The 15,587-nt window shown below is 46.6% G+C and overlaps 1 protein-coding gene across 5 annotated transcripts in view; it reads right to left on the bottom strand.

Moving 5' to 3' along the window:
• LOC147120179 (diacylglycerol kinase beta-like) overlaps positions 1 to 15,587 on the bottom strand; it is a 752,216-nt gene that overhangs the window by 318,868 nt on the left and 417,761 nt on the right. For all 5 annotated transcript variants that reach the window (XM_085985737.1, XM_085985736.1, XM_085985741.1 and 2 more), the window contains one exon: positions 5,151 to 5,267. In XM_085985737.1, the coding sequence (XP_085841863.1) occupies positions 5,151 to 5,267 (117 nt within the window). The remainder of the gene's footprint in view (positions 1 to 5,150; positions 5,268 to 15,587) is intronic.

The raw sequence follows: 15,587 nt of genomic DNA, 5'->3' as shown, positions 1-15,587 counted from the left end.
GTTAACGGAGAGAAACCAGAGAGTAGGAATAAATGGGTCATTTTTGGGTTGGCAGGCTGTAACTAGTGGGGTACCGCAAGGATCAGTGCTTGGGCCACAGCTATTCACAATCTATATCAATGATTTGGATGAGGGGACCAAATGTAATATATCCAAGTTTGCTGATGATACAAAACTTGGTGGATATGTAAGTTGTGAGGAGGATGCAAGGAGGCTTCAAGGGGATATAGATAGGCTAAGTAAGTGTGCAAGAACATGGGAAATGGAATATAATGTGGAGAAATGTGAAGTTATCCACTTTGGTAGGAAAAATAGAAAAGCAGAGTATTTTTTAAATGGTGAGAGATTGGGAAATGTTGGTGTTCAGAGGGACCTGGGTGTCCTGGTACACGAATCACTCAAAGTTAACATGTAGGTACAGCAAGCAATTAGGAAAGCTAACGGTATGTTGGCCTTTATTACAAGAGGATTTTAGTATAAGAGTAAAGACCTCTTACTGCAATTATATAGGGCCCTGGTGAGACCACACCTGGAGCAGTGTGTACAGTTTTGGTCTCCTTACCTCAGGAAGGAAATACTTGCCATAGAGGGAGTGCAACAAAGGTTCACCAGACTGGTTCCTGGGATGGGGGGATTGTCCTATGAGGAGAGCTTGAGTACACTAGGTCTATATTCTCCAGAATTTAGAAGAATGAGAGGTGATCTCATTGAAACATACAAAATTCTTACAGAACTTGACAGGGTAGATGCAGGGAGACTGTTTTCCCTGGCTGTGGAGTCTAGAACCAGGGGTCACAGTCTTAGAATAAAGGGGTTGGCCATTTAGAAACATAGAAGATGGGAGCAGGAGTAATCAATTCAGCCCCTCGAGCCTGCTCCACCATTCAATGCGATCATGGCTGATCATCCAAATTCAGTACCCTGTCCCTGCTTTCTCCCCATATCCCTTGATCCCTCAGCCTTAAGAAATATATCTAACTCCTTCTTGAATATATTTAACGAATTGGCCTCAACCGTCTTCTGTGGTAGAGAATTCCACAGGTTCACCACTCTCTGGGTGAAGAAATTCCTCCTCATCTCAGTCCTAAATGGCTTACCCCTTATCCTTAGACTGTGCCCCCTAGTTCTGGACTCCCCCGCCATCGGGAACATCCTTCCTGCATCTAGTCTGTCTAGTCCTGTTAGAATTTTATAAGTTTCAATGAGATCCCCTCTCATTCTTCTAAACTCTAGCGAATATAAGCCTAATCGACCCAATCTCTCATCATTCGTCATTCCTGCCATCCCAGGTATCAGTCTGGTGAATCTTCGCTGCACTCCCTCCATGGCAAGAACATCCTTCCTCAGATAAGGTGACCAAAACTGCACACAATACTCGAGGTGTGGTCTCACCAAGGCCCTGTACAACTGCAGCAAGACATCCTTGCGCCTGTACTCGAATCCTCTCGCTATGAAGGCCAGCATACCATTCGCCTTCTTATCCGCCTGCTGCACCTGCATGCTTACCTTCAGCGACTGGTGCACAAGAACACCCAGGTCTCTTTGCACTTCCCCTTCTCCCAATCTATTGCCATTCAAATAATAATCTGCCTTCCTGTTTTTGCCACCAAAGTGGATAACCTCACATTTATCCACATTATAGTGCATTTGCCATGTTTCTGCCCAATCACCCGATCTGTCCAAATCGTACTGGAGTTTCACGACATCCTCCTCATAGCTTACCCTCCCACCCAGCTTTGTGTCGTCTGCAAATTTGGAGATATTACATCCAATTCCCTCGTCCAGATCATTAATATATATTGTGAACAGCTGGGGTCCTAGGACTGATCCTTGCGGTACCCCACTAGTCACTGCCTTCCACTTGGAAAACGACCCGTTTATTCCAACTCTTTGCTTTCTGTCCGCCAACCAGTTCTCTATCCAAGTCAATACCTTGCCCCCAATCCCATGTGCCTTAATTTTGCACGCTAATCTCTTATGTGGGACCGTATCGAAAGCCTTCTGAAAGTCCAAATACACCACATCCACTGGTTCTCCCTTATCTATTTTACCAGTTACACCCTCAAAAAATTCCAGTAGATTAGTCAAGCATGATTTACCTTTTGTAAATCCATGTTGACTTTGTCCGATCCTGTCACTGCTTACCAAGTGCTCTGCTATTACATCTTTTATAATAGATTCTAGCATTTTCCCCACTACCGATGTCAGGCTTACACAATACTCGAGGTGTGGTCTCACCAAGGCCCTGTACAACTGCAGCAAGACATCCTTGCGCCTGTACTCGAATCCTCTCGCTATGAAGGCCAGCATACCATTCGCCTTCTTATCCGCCTGCTGCACCTGCATGCTTACCTTCAGCGACTGGTACACAAGGACACCCAGGTCCCGTTGCACTTCCCCTTTTCCCAATCTATTGCTGTTCAGATAATAATCTGCCTTCCTGTTTTTGCCACCAAAGTGGATAACCTCGCATTTATCCACATTATACTGCATCTGCCATATCGCCCAACCTGTCCAAATCGTACTGGAGTTTCTCTGCATCCTCCTCACAGTACAATGCCCACCCAGCTTTGTGTCATCTGCAAACTTGGAGATATTACATCTAGTTCCCTCGTCTAGATCATTAATATATATTGTGAATAACTGGGGTACTAGCACCGATTCCTGAGGACTGTTTAAAATTAATACTGAATGTACCCACTGATGTACAAAGACTGTTTAAATTAATATTGTTTAAAGTAATATTGTATGTACCCAACGAAGGTCAGAATTGTTTGACACCTACAGAATGTTGGAAAACTGTACTTTTTGTTATGTAAGCTTTGGCAATATGGTTCCCTGTAAACTTTCATGCCAATAAAGCATTTGAATTGAAAAATTGAATTGAATTGGTACCCCACTAGTCACTGCCTTCCACTCGGAAAAAGACCCGTTTATTCCAACTCTTTGCTTCCTGTCTGCCAACCAGTTTTCTATCCAAGTCAGTACCTTACCCCCAATCCCTTGTGCTTTAACTTTGCACGCTAGTCTCTTATGCGGGACCATATCGAAAGCCTTCTGAAAGTCCAAATACACCACATCCATTGGTTCTCCCTTATCTATTCTACCAGTTACATCCACAAAAAAATTCCAGTAGATTAGTCAAGCATGATTTACCTTTTGTAAATCCATGTTGTCTGTGTCCGATCCTGTCACTGTTTTCCAAGTGCTCTGCTGTTACATTTTATATAATGGACTCTAGCATTTTTCCCATTACCGATGTCAGGCTTACCGATCCAAAATTCCCCGTTTTTTTCTCTACCACCTTTTTTTAAATAGTGGGGTTACATTAGCTACCCTCCAATCCATGGGAACTGTTCGAGTCTATAGAATTTTGGAAGATGACCAGCAATGCATCTACTATTTCTAGGGCCACTTCCTTAAGTACCCTAGGATGTAGATTGTCAGGTCCTGGGGATTTATCGGCATTCAATCCCATCAATTTCCTGAACACCATTTCCCTACAAATACTGATTTCATTCAGTTCCTCCCTCTCATTAGACCCTATGCTACCTGAAATCTCTGGGAGTTTATTTGTGTCCTCCTTTGTGAAAACAGAACCAAAGTATTTATTTAATTGGTCTGCCATGTCTTTGTTCCCCATTATAAATTCCCCTGATTCTGACTGCAAGGGACCTACGCTTGACTTTTTCTCTTCACCTATCTATAGAAGCTTTTACAGTCAGTTTTTATGTTCCTTGAAAGCTTACTCTCGTACTCTATTTTCCCCCTCTTAATTAATCCCTTTGTCCTCCTTTGTTGAATCCTAAACTGCTCCCAATCCTCAGGTTTGCTGCTTTTTCTGGCCAATTTATATGTCCTCTCCTTGGATATTATGCTATCGCTAATTTCCCTTGTTAGCCATGGTTGAGTCACCTTTTTTGTTTTATTTTTATGCAAACAGGGATGAACAAATTCTGTAGTTCATCCGTGCGATCTTTAAATGTTTGCCATTGCCTATCCACCATCAACCCTTTAAGTAACATTCCCCAATCCATCCTAGCCAACTCACGCCTCATACCATCATAGTTTCCTTTATTTAAATTCAGGACCCTAGTCTCTGAATCAACGACTTCACTCTTCATCTTAATGAAGAATTCTATCATATTATGATCGCTCCACCCCAAGGGGTCTCGCACAACAAGATTGCTAATTAATCCTTTCTCATTACATAATACCCAGTCCAAGATGGCCTGATCTCTAGTTGGTTCCTCGACATATTGGTCCAGGAAACCATCCCATATACTCTCTAGGAATTCCTCTTCCACAGTATTGTTACTAATTTGGTTAGCCCAATCTATATGTAGATTAAAGTCACCCATGATAACTGCCATGGCCTTATTGCACGCATCTCTAATTTCCCATTTAACGCCATCCCCAATCTCAGCATTACTGTTTGGGGGTCTGCATACAACTCCCACTAACGTTTTCTGCCCCTTGGTATTTCTCATCTCTACCCATACAGATTCCACATCATCAGAGCTAATATCCTTCCTTACTGCGGCCATGTTTGATTTACACCCTTGATTTCTCTGACTTCCACTTTTGCTTTTCTCCTTCCTGTCTTTTGCTTCTATCCTTGCTTCCCTTTCCTCTGTCTCCCTGCACAGGTTTCAAACCCCCTGCCATTTTAGTTTAAACCCTCCCCAACAGCACTAGAAATTTAGGACTGAGATGAGGAGAAATTTCTTCACTCAGAGGGTGGTGAATCTTTGGGATTCTCTGCCCCAGGGGGCTGTGGAGGCTCAGTCATTGAGTATATTCAAGACAGAGATCAATAAATTTTTGAATATTAAGGGAGTCAAGGGATATGGGGATAGTGCAGGAAAGTGGAGATGAGGTAGAAGATCAGCCATGGTCTTATTGAATGGTAGAGTATGTTCAAAGGGCCAAATGGCCTACTCCTGCTTCTATTTCTTATGTTCTTACATTTGACATACAGATATGTAAAAACTGGCACAGCAAACTAGTCTATTTTTAACCCTCCATAGCAGAGCCCAGTCCTACCTTCACCAGAGGTCATAGAAACATGAAAGTAAATGAATCTTTTATATTTAAAGTTAATAAATGGAGATTATTGATAGTTAAACATCTTGATCTTCTCGACATACCTGTAGTCCTTGCCCATCTACTGTTGTCGTATTATATTTGAAAGCTGGATTGTTATCATCTGAACTTGTGGTTGTTGGTGAATTGCTTTCAGCCTTTTTCTGATTGGGCTGTCTATCCTTTAAAACAGAAAAATAACCAAAACAATTAAGCAAATCTGCTACTGGCTTCTCTATATTTTGTTGGACACACCGGCCCAGAAATAGAATCATAGAATGGTTACAGCACAGAAGGAAGCCATTCGGCCTGTCGAGTCTGTGCCAGTTCTCAGCAAGAGCACTTCAGCTAGTTCCACTCCCCACCCCTTTCCCTGTAGCCCTGCAACCTTTTTTTCCTTCAGGTACCTAGCCAATTCCCTTTTGAAACCACGATTGAATGTGCCTCCACCACCCATTCAGGCAGTGCATTCCAGACATTAACCACTCGCTGCATAAAAAAGTTTTTCCTCATGTCGCCTTTGGTTCTTCTGCCAATCACCTTAAATCTATGTCCTCTGGTTCTCGACCTTTCCGCCAATGGGAACAGTTTCTCTTATCTACTCTGTCTTGACCCCTCATGATTTTTAACACCTCTATCAAATCTTCTCTCAACCTTCTCTGCTCCAAGGAGACCACCACCAGCTTCTCCAGTCTATCCACGTAACTGAAGTCCCTCATCCCTGGAACCATTCTTGTAAATCTTTTCTGCACTTCCGCTAAGGCCTTCACATCCTTCCTAATGTGAGGTGCCCAGAATTGGACACAATAGTCCAGTTGAGGCCAAACCAGTGTCTTATAAAGGTTCATCATAACTTCCTTGCTTTTGGACTCTTATGGCCGCAAATTTAATGGAGAAGGCGGGTTGGAGTCAGGTTGCCTGGTGGGCGGGTTCTGGTCCCGCTTCCGGTTTCAGCCGCTCCCGATTTCAGATTTTAGTTTAAGTGTCCTAATTAGTCCTGTCGTGCGCGCTACCCGGTCCAATGAGTGGCAGCGTGTCTGTAGCTTTCCACTGATGACGTCATTGCTGCAGTGTTTTTAAGGGGCCCACGTAGCCTCAGCCTCTCATTTCTCCTTTCTGCTGCTGCTTGAATGGGCCCAAGCTACAATGACTGCTGCCAAAGTCAAGGATGCTCCAAGGTTCAATGAGCACTCCCTCCAAGCTCTTGTGGAGGGAGTAAGAGGGCGCAAGGATGCTCTGTTCACTCCCGATGGCCAGAGGAAACCTCAACAAACAAAGGCAGCCTAGCTGCACATTGCTGAGGAGGTCAGCGCAACGTCCTTACGCTCAAGCACCTGGGTCCAGTGCCGGAAACGGTTTAATGATCTTCTGCGATCATCAAAAGTGTGCATCACATCACACTTACCTTCAATCTGCTTCCCTTCTCTTCTCATCACCAGCGCTCTGCTTTGTAAGCCTGCTCCTCCACCTCCCACCTTACACCTCTTGCACCCTTACCCATCCATCTCACTCTCTGTACTGAATTACCTCACCATCCTTTGCACCCCTCACACTCGCTCTCACTGTTATGCAATGACAACAACTGACAACGCACAGGGAGGCAGCTTCCTCTTGGCACTTCACTCCATCTTGGTTTCCCTCTAAGCTTCTATGTTATGGATTCTTCATACTCACACCATTACTTTCGCTGAAACTCCACGTCTCTCTTCTTGCAGGAAAAGAAAGCCCACAATAAGAGGGAGAGCACGTCGACAGAAGAAGGCCCACCATCCCTGGCGACATTGACAAGTGCTGAAGAGGGTGCTTGCGAGATCGTGGGAGGTGGCGAGAAGCTGGAAGTGGGGGACGGAGAGACGGGCGCACTAGACGAAGCTGGTGACAGAATAGTTTTTCAACCCTCGCATTTAGATTTCATGATTGACTGCAATGGCATACGATGTTCATAGAGATTGACTTTTGATCATCTGCAGAATAGGATGTGTCTGCTAACTAAAAATCAGATGTCTAACTCATGCCTTTACTCTCCCACAGGACCATCAAGAGCCCCCCTCCCCACTGTCCAGGAAGAAGAGTCGGACGAACCATCAGAGGAAGCTGCAGCCTCTGAGGGAGTAGCGTCACCAGGACTCAGGAGGGGGGAGGGTGAACAGCCAGTTGTCGTGGTGCATATAGGTACCAACGATATAGGTAAAAGCCGGGATGAGGTCCTAACAGCTGAATATAGGGAGTTAGGAGGCAAATTAAAAAATAGGACCTCAAAAGGTAGTAATCTCAGGATTGCTGCCAGTGCCACATGCTAGTCAGAGTAGAAATAGAAGGATATTTCAGATGAATACGTGGCTAGAGGAATGGTGCAAGGGGGAGGGATTCAAGTTCCTGGGATATTGGAACCGGTTCTGGGGGAGGTGGGACTAGTACAAACTGGATGGTTTGCACCTGGGCAGGACCGGGACTGATGTCCTAGGGGGAGTGTTTGCTAGTGCTGTTGGGGAGGGTTTAAACTAAACTGGCAGGGGGTTGGGAACCTGTGCAGGGAGACAGAGCAAAGGGAAGCAAGGATAGAAGCAAAAGACAGGAAGGAGAAAAGCAAAAGTGACAGTGAGAGAAATCAAGGGTAAATCAAACATGGCCACAGTAAATAATAATTCTAAAATGTCTAAGAGTGTTAAAAAAAACAAGCCTGAAGGCTTTGTGTCTTAATGCGAGGAGCATTCGTAATAAGGTGGATGAATTAGTTGCGCAAATAGATGTAAACGGATATGATGTAATTGGGATTACGGAGACATGGCGCCAGGGTGACCAAGGCTGGGAATTCAACATCCAGGGCTATTCAATATTCAGGAAAGACAGGAAAAAAGGGAAAGGAGGTGGGGTAGCATTGCTGGTTAAAGAGTAGATTAACACAATAGTAAGGAAGGATATTAGCTCTGATGATGTGGAATCTGTATGGGTAGAGCTGAGAAATACCAAGGGGCAGAAAACGTTAGTGGGAGTTGTATACAGACCCCCAAACAGTAATGCTGAGGTTGGGGATGGCATTAAATGGGAAATTAGAGACGCATACAATAAGGGCACAGCAGTTATCATGGGTGACTTTAATCTACATATAGATTGGGCTAACCAAATTAGTAACAATACTGTGGAGGAGGAATTCCTAGTGTATACGGGATGGTTTCCTGGACCAATATGTCGAGGAACCAACTAGAGATCAGGCCATCTTAGACTGGGTATTATGTAATGAGAAAGGATTAATTAGCAATCTTGTTGTGCGAGGCCCCTTGGGGCGGAGCGATCATATGATGATAGAATTCTTCATTAGGATGGAGAATGAAGTAGTTGACTCAGAGACTAGGGTCCTGAATTTAAATAAAGGAAACTACGATGCTATAGGCGCGAGTTGGGTAGGATGGATTGGGGAATGTTACTTAAAGGGTTGACGATGGATAGGCAGTGGCAAACATTTAAAGATCGCATGGATGAACTACAGAATTTGTTCATCCCTGTTTGGCATAAAAATAAAACAAAAAAGGTGACTCAATCGTGGCTAACAAGGGAAATTAGGGATAGCATAATATCCAAGGAGAGGACATATAAATTGGCCAGAAAAAGCAGCAAACCTGAGGATTGGGAGCAGTTTAGGATTCAGCAAAGGAGGACAAAGGGATTAATTAAGGGGGAAAATAGAATATGAGTGTAAGCTTGCAGGGAACATAAAAACTGACTGTAAAAGCTTCTATAGATAGGTGAAGAGAAAAAGATTGGTGAAGTCAAGCGTAGGTCCCTTGCAGTCAGAATCAGGGGAATTTATAATGGGGAACAAAGAAATGGCAGACCAATCAAATACATACTTTGATTCTGTCTTCACAAAGGAGGACACAAATAACCACCCAGAGATGTCAGGGAACATAGGGTCTAATGAGGGGGAGGAACTGAATGAAATCAGTATTTGTAGGGAAATGGTGTTAGGGAAATTGACGGGATTGAATGCCGATAAATCCCCAGGGCCTGATAATCTACATCCAAGGGTACTTAAGGAAGTGGCCCTAGATATAGTAGATGCACTGCTGGTCATCTTCCAAAATTCTAGAGACTTTGGAACAGTTCCCATGGATTGGAGGGTAGCTAGCATAACCCCACTATTTAAAAATGGTGGTAAAGAGAAAACGGGGAATTATGGACCGGCAAGCCTGACATCGGTAGTGGGGAAAATGCTAGAGTCCATTATAAAAGACGTAATAGCAGAGCACTTGGAAAACAGTGACAGGATCAGACAAAGTGAACATGGATTTACAAAAGGTAAATCATGCTTGACTAATCTACTGGAATTTTTTGAGGATGTAACTGGTAGAATAGATAAGGGAGAACCAGTGAATGTGGTGTATTTGGACTTTCAGAAGGCATTCGAGAAGGCCCCGCATCAGAGATTAGTGTGCAATGTTAAAGCACATGGGATTGGGGGTAAGGTACTGACTTGGATAGAGAACTGGTTGGCAGACAGGAAGCAAAGAGTTGGAATAAGCGGGTCTTTTTCCGAGTGGCAGGCAGTGACTAGTGGGGTACCACAAGGATCGGTGCTAGGGCCCCAGTTATTCAGAATATATATTCATGATCTAGACACAGGAACTAGATGTAATATCTCCAAGTTTGCAGACGACACAAAGCTGGGTGGGCGTGTGTGCTGTGAGGAGGATGCAGAAAAACTCCAGTATGATTTGGACAGTTTGGGTAATTGGGCAGATGCATGGCAGATGCAATATAATGTGGATAAATGCGAGTTTATCCACTTTGGTGGCAAAAACAGGAAGACAAATTATTATCTGAACAGCAATAGATTGGGAAAAGGGGAAGTGCAACGAGACCTGGGTGTCCTTGTGTACCAGTCACTGACGGTAAGCATGCAGGTGCAGCAGGCGGTTAAGAAGGCAAATGGTATGTTGGCCTTCATAGTGAGAGGATTCGAGTACAGGAGCAAGGATGTCTTGCTGCAGTTGTAGAGGGCCTTGGTGGGACCACACCTCGAGTATTGTGTGCAGTTTTGGTCGCCTTATCTGAGGAAGGATGTTCTTGCCATGGAGGGAGTGCAGCGAAGATTCACCACACTGATTGCTGGGATGGCAGGAATGATGTATGAAGAGAGATTAGGTCAATTGGGCTTGTATTCGCTAGAGTTTAGAAGAATGAGAGGGGATCTCATTGAAACTTATAAAATTCTAACAGGACTAGACAGACTAGATGCAGGAAGGATGTTCCCGATGGCCGGGGAGTCCAGAACCACGGGGTCACAGTCTAAGGATAAGGGGTAAGCCATTTAGGGCTGAGACGAGGAGGAATTTCTTCACCCAGAGAGTGGTGAATCTGTGGAATTCTCTACCACAGAAGGCCATTGAGGCCAATTCATTAAATATATTAAAGAAGGAGTTAGATATATTTCTTAAGGCTAAAGCGATCAAGGGATATGGGGAGAAAGCAGGAACAGGGTACTGAATTTGGATGATCAGCCATGATCTCATTAAATGGCGGAACAGGTTCGAGGGGCTGAATGGCCTACTCCTGCTCCTATCTTCTGTGTTTCTAAGTATGTTTCAGAGCACCCAGCACCAGCGCAGAAAAGTACACCTCGGCGGGGCCTTCGCGACATAGAGTAGTGTTGTCACCTGGTGCATCACAGCTCACAAGTGAGCATCAGCAGATGGTGGATAGAGCGACCGCAGTGGAGAGTCCTTGTTGGAGGTTGCTCCTAGCTCTGCTCAGCTGCATGTAGATGCTGCGACTCTGGGGCCATCCAGAAAGAGAGCGGTGCTGGAACAAGTGTAGGAGTGTCTGACAGGGTTTGCATCCATGGTAACTGCGAGTGTGCAGAGAATGGAGGAGTCCATCTCAAACATGAGTACTGTCTTTGTGGAGGCAATGGCGCATAAACGTGCCACCATGGAGAGAGTGGCAACCTCCGTGGAGGACCTAAGTCGCCAGACTCAGGAGAACATGGTGACTCTTCGAAATAGATGGTCTGCTATGGAGGATAGATTGGCATCTATTGAGGAGACACACCAGAGGTACATGGACGTCTCCATTGTGAGGATTGTCAGTGTAGAGACGGGTCCTCATGGCCCCAATGATGTGCAGCAAGGTGCTCTCCAGCCACTTGCTAGCACTGAAGTGCGGGCGACCCATGAAAGGGATGTTGGTGGCAGACAACAAGGAAGTGTGGGCTCCTCTCCAAGCGCTCACATGACCATGCCACTGCGGAACCCTTGGTCAGAGCCCCAGATTCCTCACCCAACTGAGATGGCCGTCTCAGCCCCTGCACAGCCGCAGGAACAGCAGACTGTGGAGGAGCCCTCCCAGGCTCCCAAACCCAGAGGACACCCACCAAAGTCGTCTAAGCAGGCGCAGCATCAAAGTGAGCAAGGTGCCTCTGCATCTGCTGAAGCCACAGGGGAAGCCCCACGTAGAAGCACGTGTAAGAAGATGTTAACACACAAATAGTCACAAGGGTAGTCACTTGGGTGTTTTGTTCTGTTGCAAAATATCGATTGCCATCCATTTGTGATGTGATTAAAAAGTAATGGCAAAGAGTTGAAGTTATGGCTTATGTGTTCTGGGAAATGGAAGTTGCAGAGTGAGGGCTCAGGGCGACTTGCATTTGTAATAATGGTGCTGAGAGCGATAGGAAAGCACTATTTATTGGAGAGATGATGTATGGCATGTTAAGAAGGTCGTCCACACATTCAGAGCCATATGCCAGCCACCTGTAGTTGAAGCGTGAGCTTACGCGAATCTGGCATGGATGAGTGCACCCCTTCCCTGACAGGCAGCAATGTGGTCGAGTGCTGCTGCATTGGCCACATCCGGCCCCGCAAGGCGTGCCGCCTCCTCCTCGTCCTCTTCTTCCGAGGAGGCTCTGCGCTGAGCCACTTGTTCCTCAGGCAGCGCCAAGCCATGCTGTTGTGCGATGTTGTGCAGGGCTCAGCAGACCACGATGATTCTGGACACCCTGGCTGGTGCGTACTGCTGGGCTCCACCAGATCTGTTGAGGCATCTGAATCGCATTTTGAGCAAGCCGATGGTTTGCTTCTATGATGCTTCTGGTGGAAATGTGGCTCAGATTGTACCACTCCTCAGCCTCGTTTGATGGCCTTCTCATCGGTGTCATGAGCCACTTTTTCAGGCGATAGCCCTTGTTGCCAAGTAGCCATCCAGGAAGTTGCGTTGGCGGATTGAAGAGCTGAGGCACAGCAGACTGCCGCAGGATGAAGGAGTCATGGCAACGGCCAGGGTACTTGCGCAAACATGCATAATGATCTTCCTGTGGTTGCACACCAGCTGGACGTTAAGGGAGTGGAAGCCCTTGTGGTTCACAAATACAGCTGGGTTGTGATGGGGTGCCCTAATGGTCACATGTGCAGTCTACGACACCCTGCGCCCTTGGCAAGCCTGCCATATTTGCAAAGCCAACCGCACGCACGGTTACACTTGCTTCATCCGTGGAGAAGTGGATGTAATTGTGCGACTTTGCAAAGAGGGCATCGGTAACCTGCGTGATGCAGGTGTGTGGCTGACTGGGAGATGCCGCTGATGATCCCTGGAAGGACCCTGAAGCACAGTAGTTGAGTGCGGTGGTGACTTTGACAGCCACTGGTAAGGAGTGTCCACCCGCTCCTCTGGGCTCCAGATGTTGGAGCAGCAGTGCGCAGATGTCAGTGACTACGTCTCGCGGAAGTCTCAGCCTCCTTTGGCACTGCTGCTCAGTCATGTTGAGGAAGCTCATCCTTGGCCTGTAAACCCTGTGTTGGAGGTATCTCGTGTGGCGAGGTGCAGCCCTGCGCTGACGCCCTCTGCAGCATCAGGTGGGTGAGGAGGAGGTTGGCGCTCCTGTTGTTGCTGCTGCTGTTGTGCCTGGTTCTGCTGTTGCCGCGGCTGCTCTTCCTCCGAATCCGACAACCAGGATGAGAGGATATTAATGGTTCCCATTCTGCTGGTATATATCTCAGTCGAGGAATGGAGGTTGTGAGCGCTCAGACAAAGTGGCCAGAGGATATTCCAATGAGGTCACACTGCAGATGGATTTCAGTGTGTACACACACAAGATTAGTAGAGCTGCAAAAAGTGTCCCAAACCTCAAAGCACTAAGTTGCGGCATCTGATACTATGAGAGATTGCAGGACTGCTTTTAAGCTGATTGAGCAGCTGCCAACAATTCAGGTCCTCGCTAAACCCGGCTCGATTCAGCTGGCGTGTTTTTCTGAAGGCGGGCAGCATGCACAAAAAGCTGCAAAATTCGATCAGGCAGTTAAAATAAGATCATTCAGGTAGTTAACAAGCCGTTAACTGCCTTCAGTGCCTGTCCTGCCGTTTGGTGTCGGGTCTGGTTGGGAGCCGCTGACCCAACACTTGCCAAAATAGCGTGGAAGCGGGTTCACAGCCCGCTGTCAATTTTTCCGATTTTCACTACCGACCCACCTCCAAACCCGCCCTCTGAGGTCTATTAAATTCGCAGCCTGTGCCTTTATTTATAAAGCAAGGATCCCATATGATTTTTTAACCGCTTTCTCAACCTGCCCTGCCACTTTCAATGATTTGTGCACATATACCCCCAGGTCTCTGTTCATGCACCCCCTTTAGAATTGCACCCTTTAGTTTATATTGCCTCTCTTTGTTCTTCCTAACAAAATGTATCACTTCGTACTTTTCTGTGTTAAATTTCATCTGCCACTTGTCCACCCATTCCACCAGCCTGGAACTTTTTAGCGCAACTACGGCGCAAGAACGGAGTTATGCTGTATTTATCCATGGAAATTCGCACGTAACTGATTCATCCCGGTTTTATGTTTAAACTTCCCTATGCGCAAATTTGCTTGATCATTTGTGCTGCTTTTGAGATATGTCTGCCAAAACCCTCTGTTGCTCATTAACATAGCTCCATCATCCATGCAAAAGACCAGCTCATGCGAGTTTTCGGCATTCACTTGAATAATGCGCTGTCGGAGATCGCCACCCAAAAATTTAGACGCAGTACAACATAAAATCTCCCTATATCGTCGTAACTGATATTTTTGCAGTTTGATGGCGATTTTCTTTGCAATTTTTCTTTTTTACTGAGCCTTGCACTAGACTGAACCAAAGTGCTGTCAGTCTCAGATGCCCACCTTGCCCCCTCACATGTTCCGAGTGGCTTTCCCAATGGAAATAACCCTGTTGTGCATAATAATGGAAGAGAAGCAGCAGAGACAAGAGGCTCCGAGAGTGAGGCACCCTGGCAGATGACGGCAGCCCACTCGCTGTTACCCCTACTGCTGTCACTGCATTTACGCTTGCTGTACACTGGTTTTACGTTCTGGCGTAGGCAGATGAGATCCACAGGAAATTTCTGTATAAGTTCCTGTCGGCAAGATCGGTGCAGAAGCCGGCGCAAAATTGGGCCTAATTTTTGCCTAAGTGCAATCCAGGAAATTCGGTGCCACTGTACTCCAATTGTATTCACTTGATTTCATAATATCTTCACCTTTATGCTTTCATTTTATAATCAGCTTAGTTGTAGGTTGGTTCTTACAACTGGGGCAGCAAGTAGGGGAGCTGGATTCCTATGCTGTACCACTGGTTGACCAGCAGGACAAGTATATTCATGAGACGAGACAGATGGATAAAGCATTAAGGGGGCTAAATACGATTGATTTGCGCCTCCCGTTAGCGCTAACGGGGCGCAAATCAACTAGCGACTGGGCACGGCGCCGCTAACGCCTCACGCGAAATTCAGCAGGAGGTTAGCGTTGGCGCTAACCGCGGCGCTGCTGTCATCGTTGTGCGCAGCGCCCCAGCTGTAATATTGGGTGGTGCCCCCTGACTTACCACCGGACGCTATGTCTGCCAGGGTCAGGGGGCCTACCTGCTAGTTAAAGGGAAGGTGGCAGGTGGCCATTTTTGTTGCTGGCCACCTGCCAGCACCTGTCCCCGTTGCTGTCCCCGGCCCCAGTGAAGCGCGTCCGCGGGGTGCTGGCTGCTCTCCGTGAGCCCAGCACTCAGCTTAGTTCGCTCGTTTGCCGGCACTCCTGATCCCTGGTGGCCCAGCTGGGCCCTGGGTCGCGCTGCGCCAAGCCCCTCCCCTTTAATAAGAGGAGGAAGGCCTGCAGTACCGCGGCGTGATGTGCTGCAGCGCCACGATATTGGCTCGCAGCGCCCCAAGAGGGACGCGGGGCGCTTCCAGTAGCGACCCTCCTCCCTCTCGGGGCGCTCCCTGGGAAAATCGGCCGTGGGGGCGCTACATTTTTTGGGGCGCTAAGGCGAAGGCAGCGCCATCCAATTTTTACCCCTAAATCTCTCAAACATAATTGAGCCTTATAAAATAAACTGGTGATTACTAATAAATCTGACCATATTTGAAATCAACAGGTTGCAGCAGGCCATTAATGAATTCCAACCTAACCCCATATTCGTATGAGCTTTGTAACTAGACAGTTCTCTTATTACTCCAGCATCTAGCCATGAAAATACTCAAGATTTGATTT

The sequence above is a fragment of the Somniosus microcephalus genome, chromosome 4 (assembly GCF_052327205.1).
Source record: "Somniosus microcephalus isolate GS21.2 chromosome 4, FLI_Smic_1.0, whole genome shotgun sequence".
Classification (NCBI taxonomy): domain Eukaryota; kingdom Metazoa; phylum Chordata; class Chondrichthyes; order Squaliformes; family Somniosidae; genus Somniosus; species Somniosus microcephalus.
This window is presented reverse-complemented; position numbering and strand designations above follow the sequence as displayed.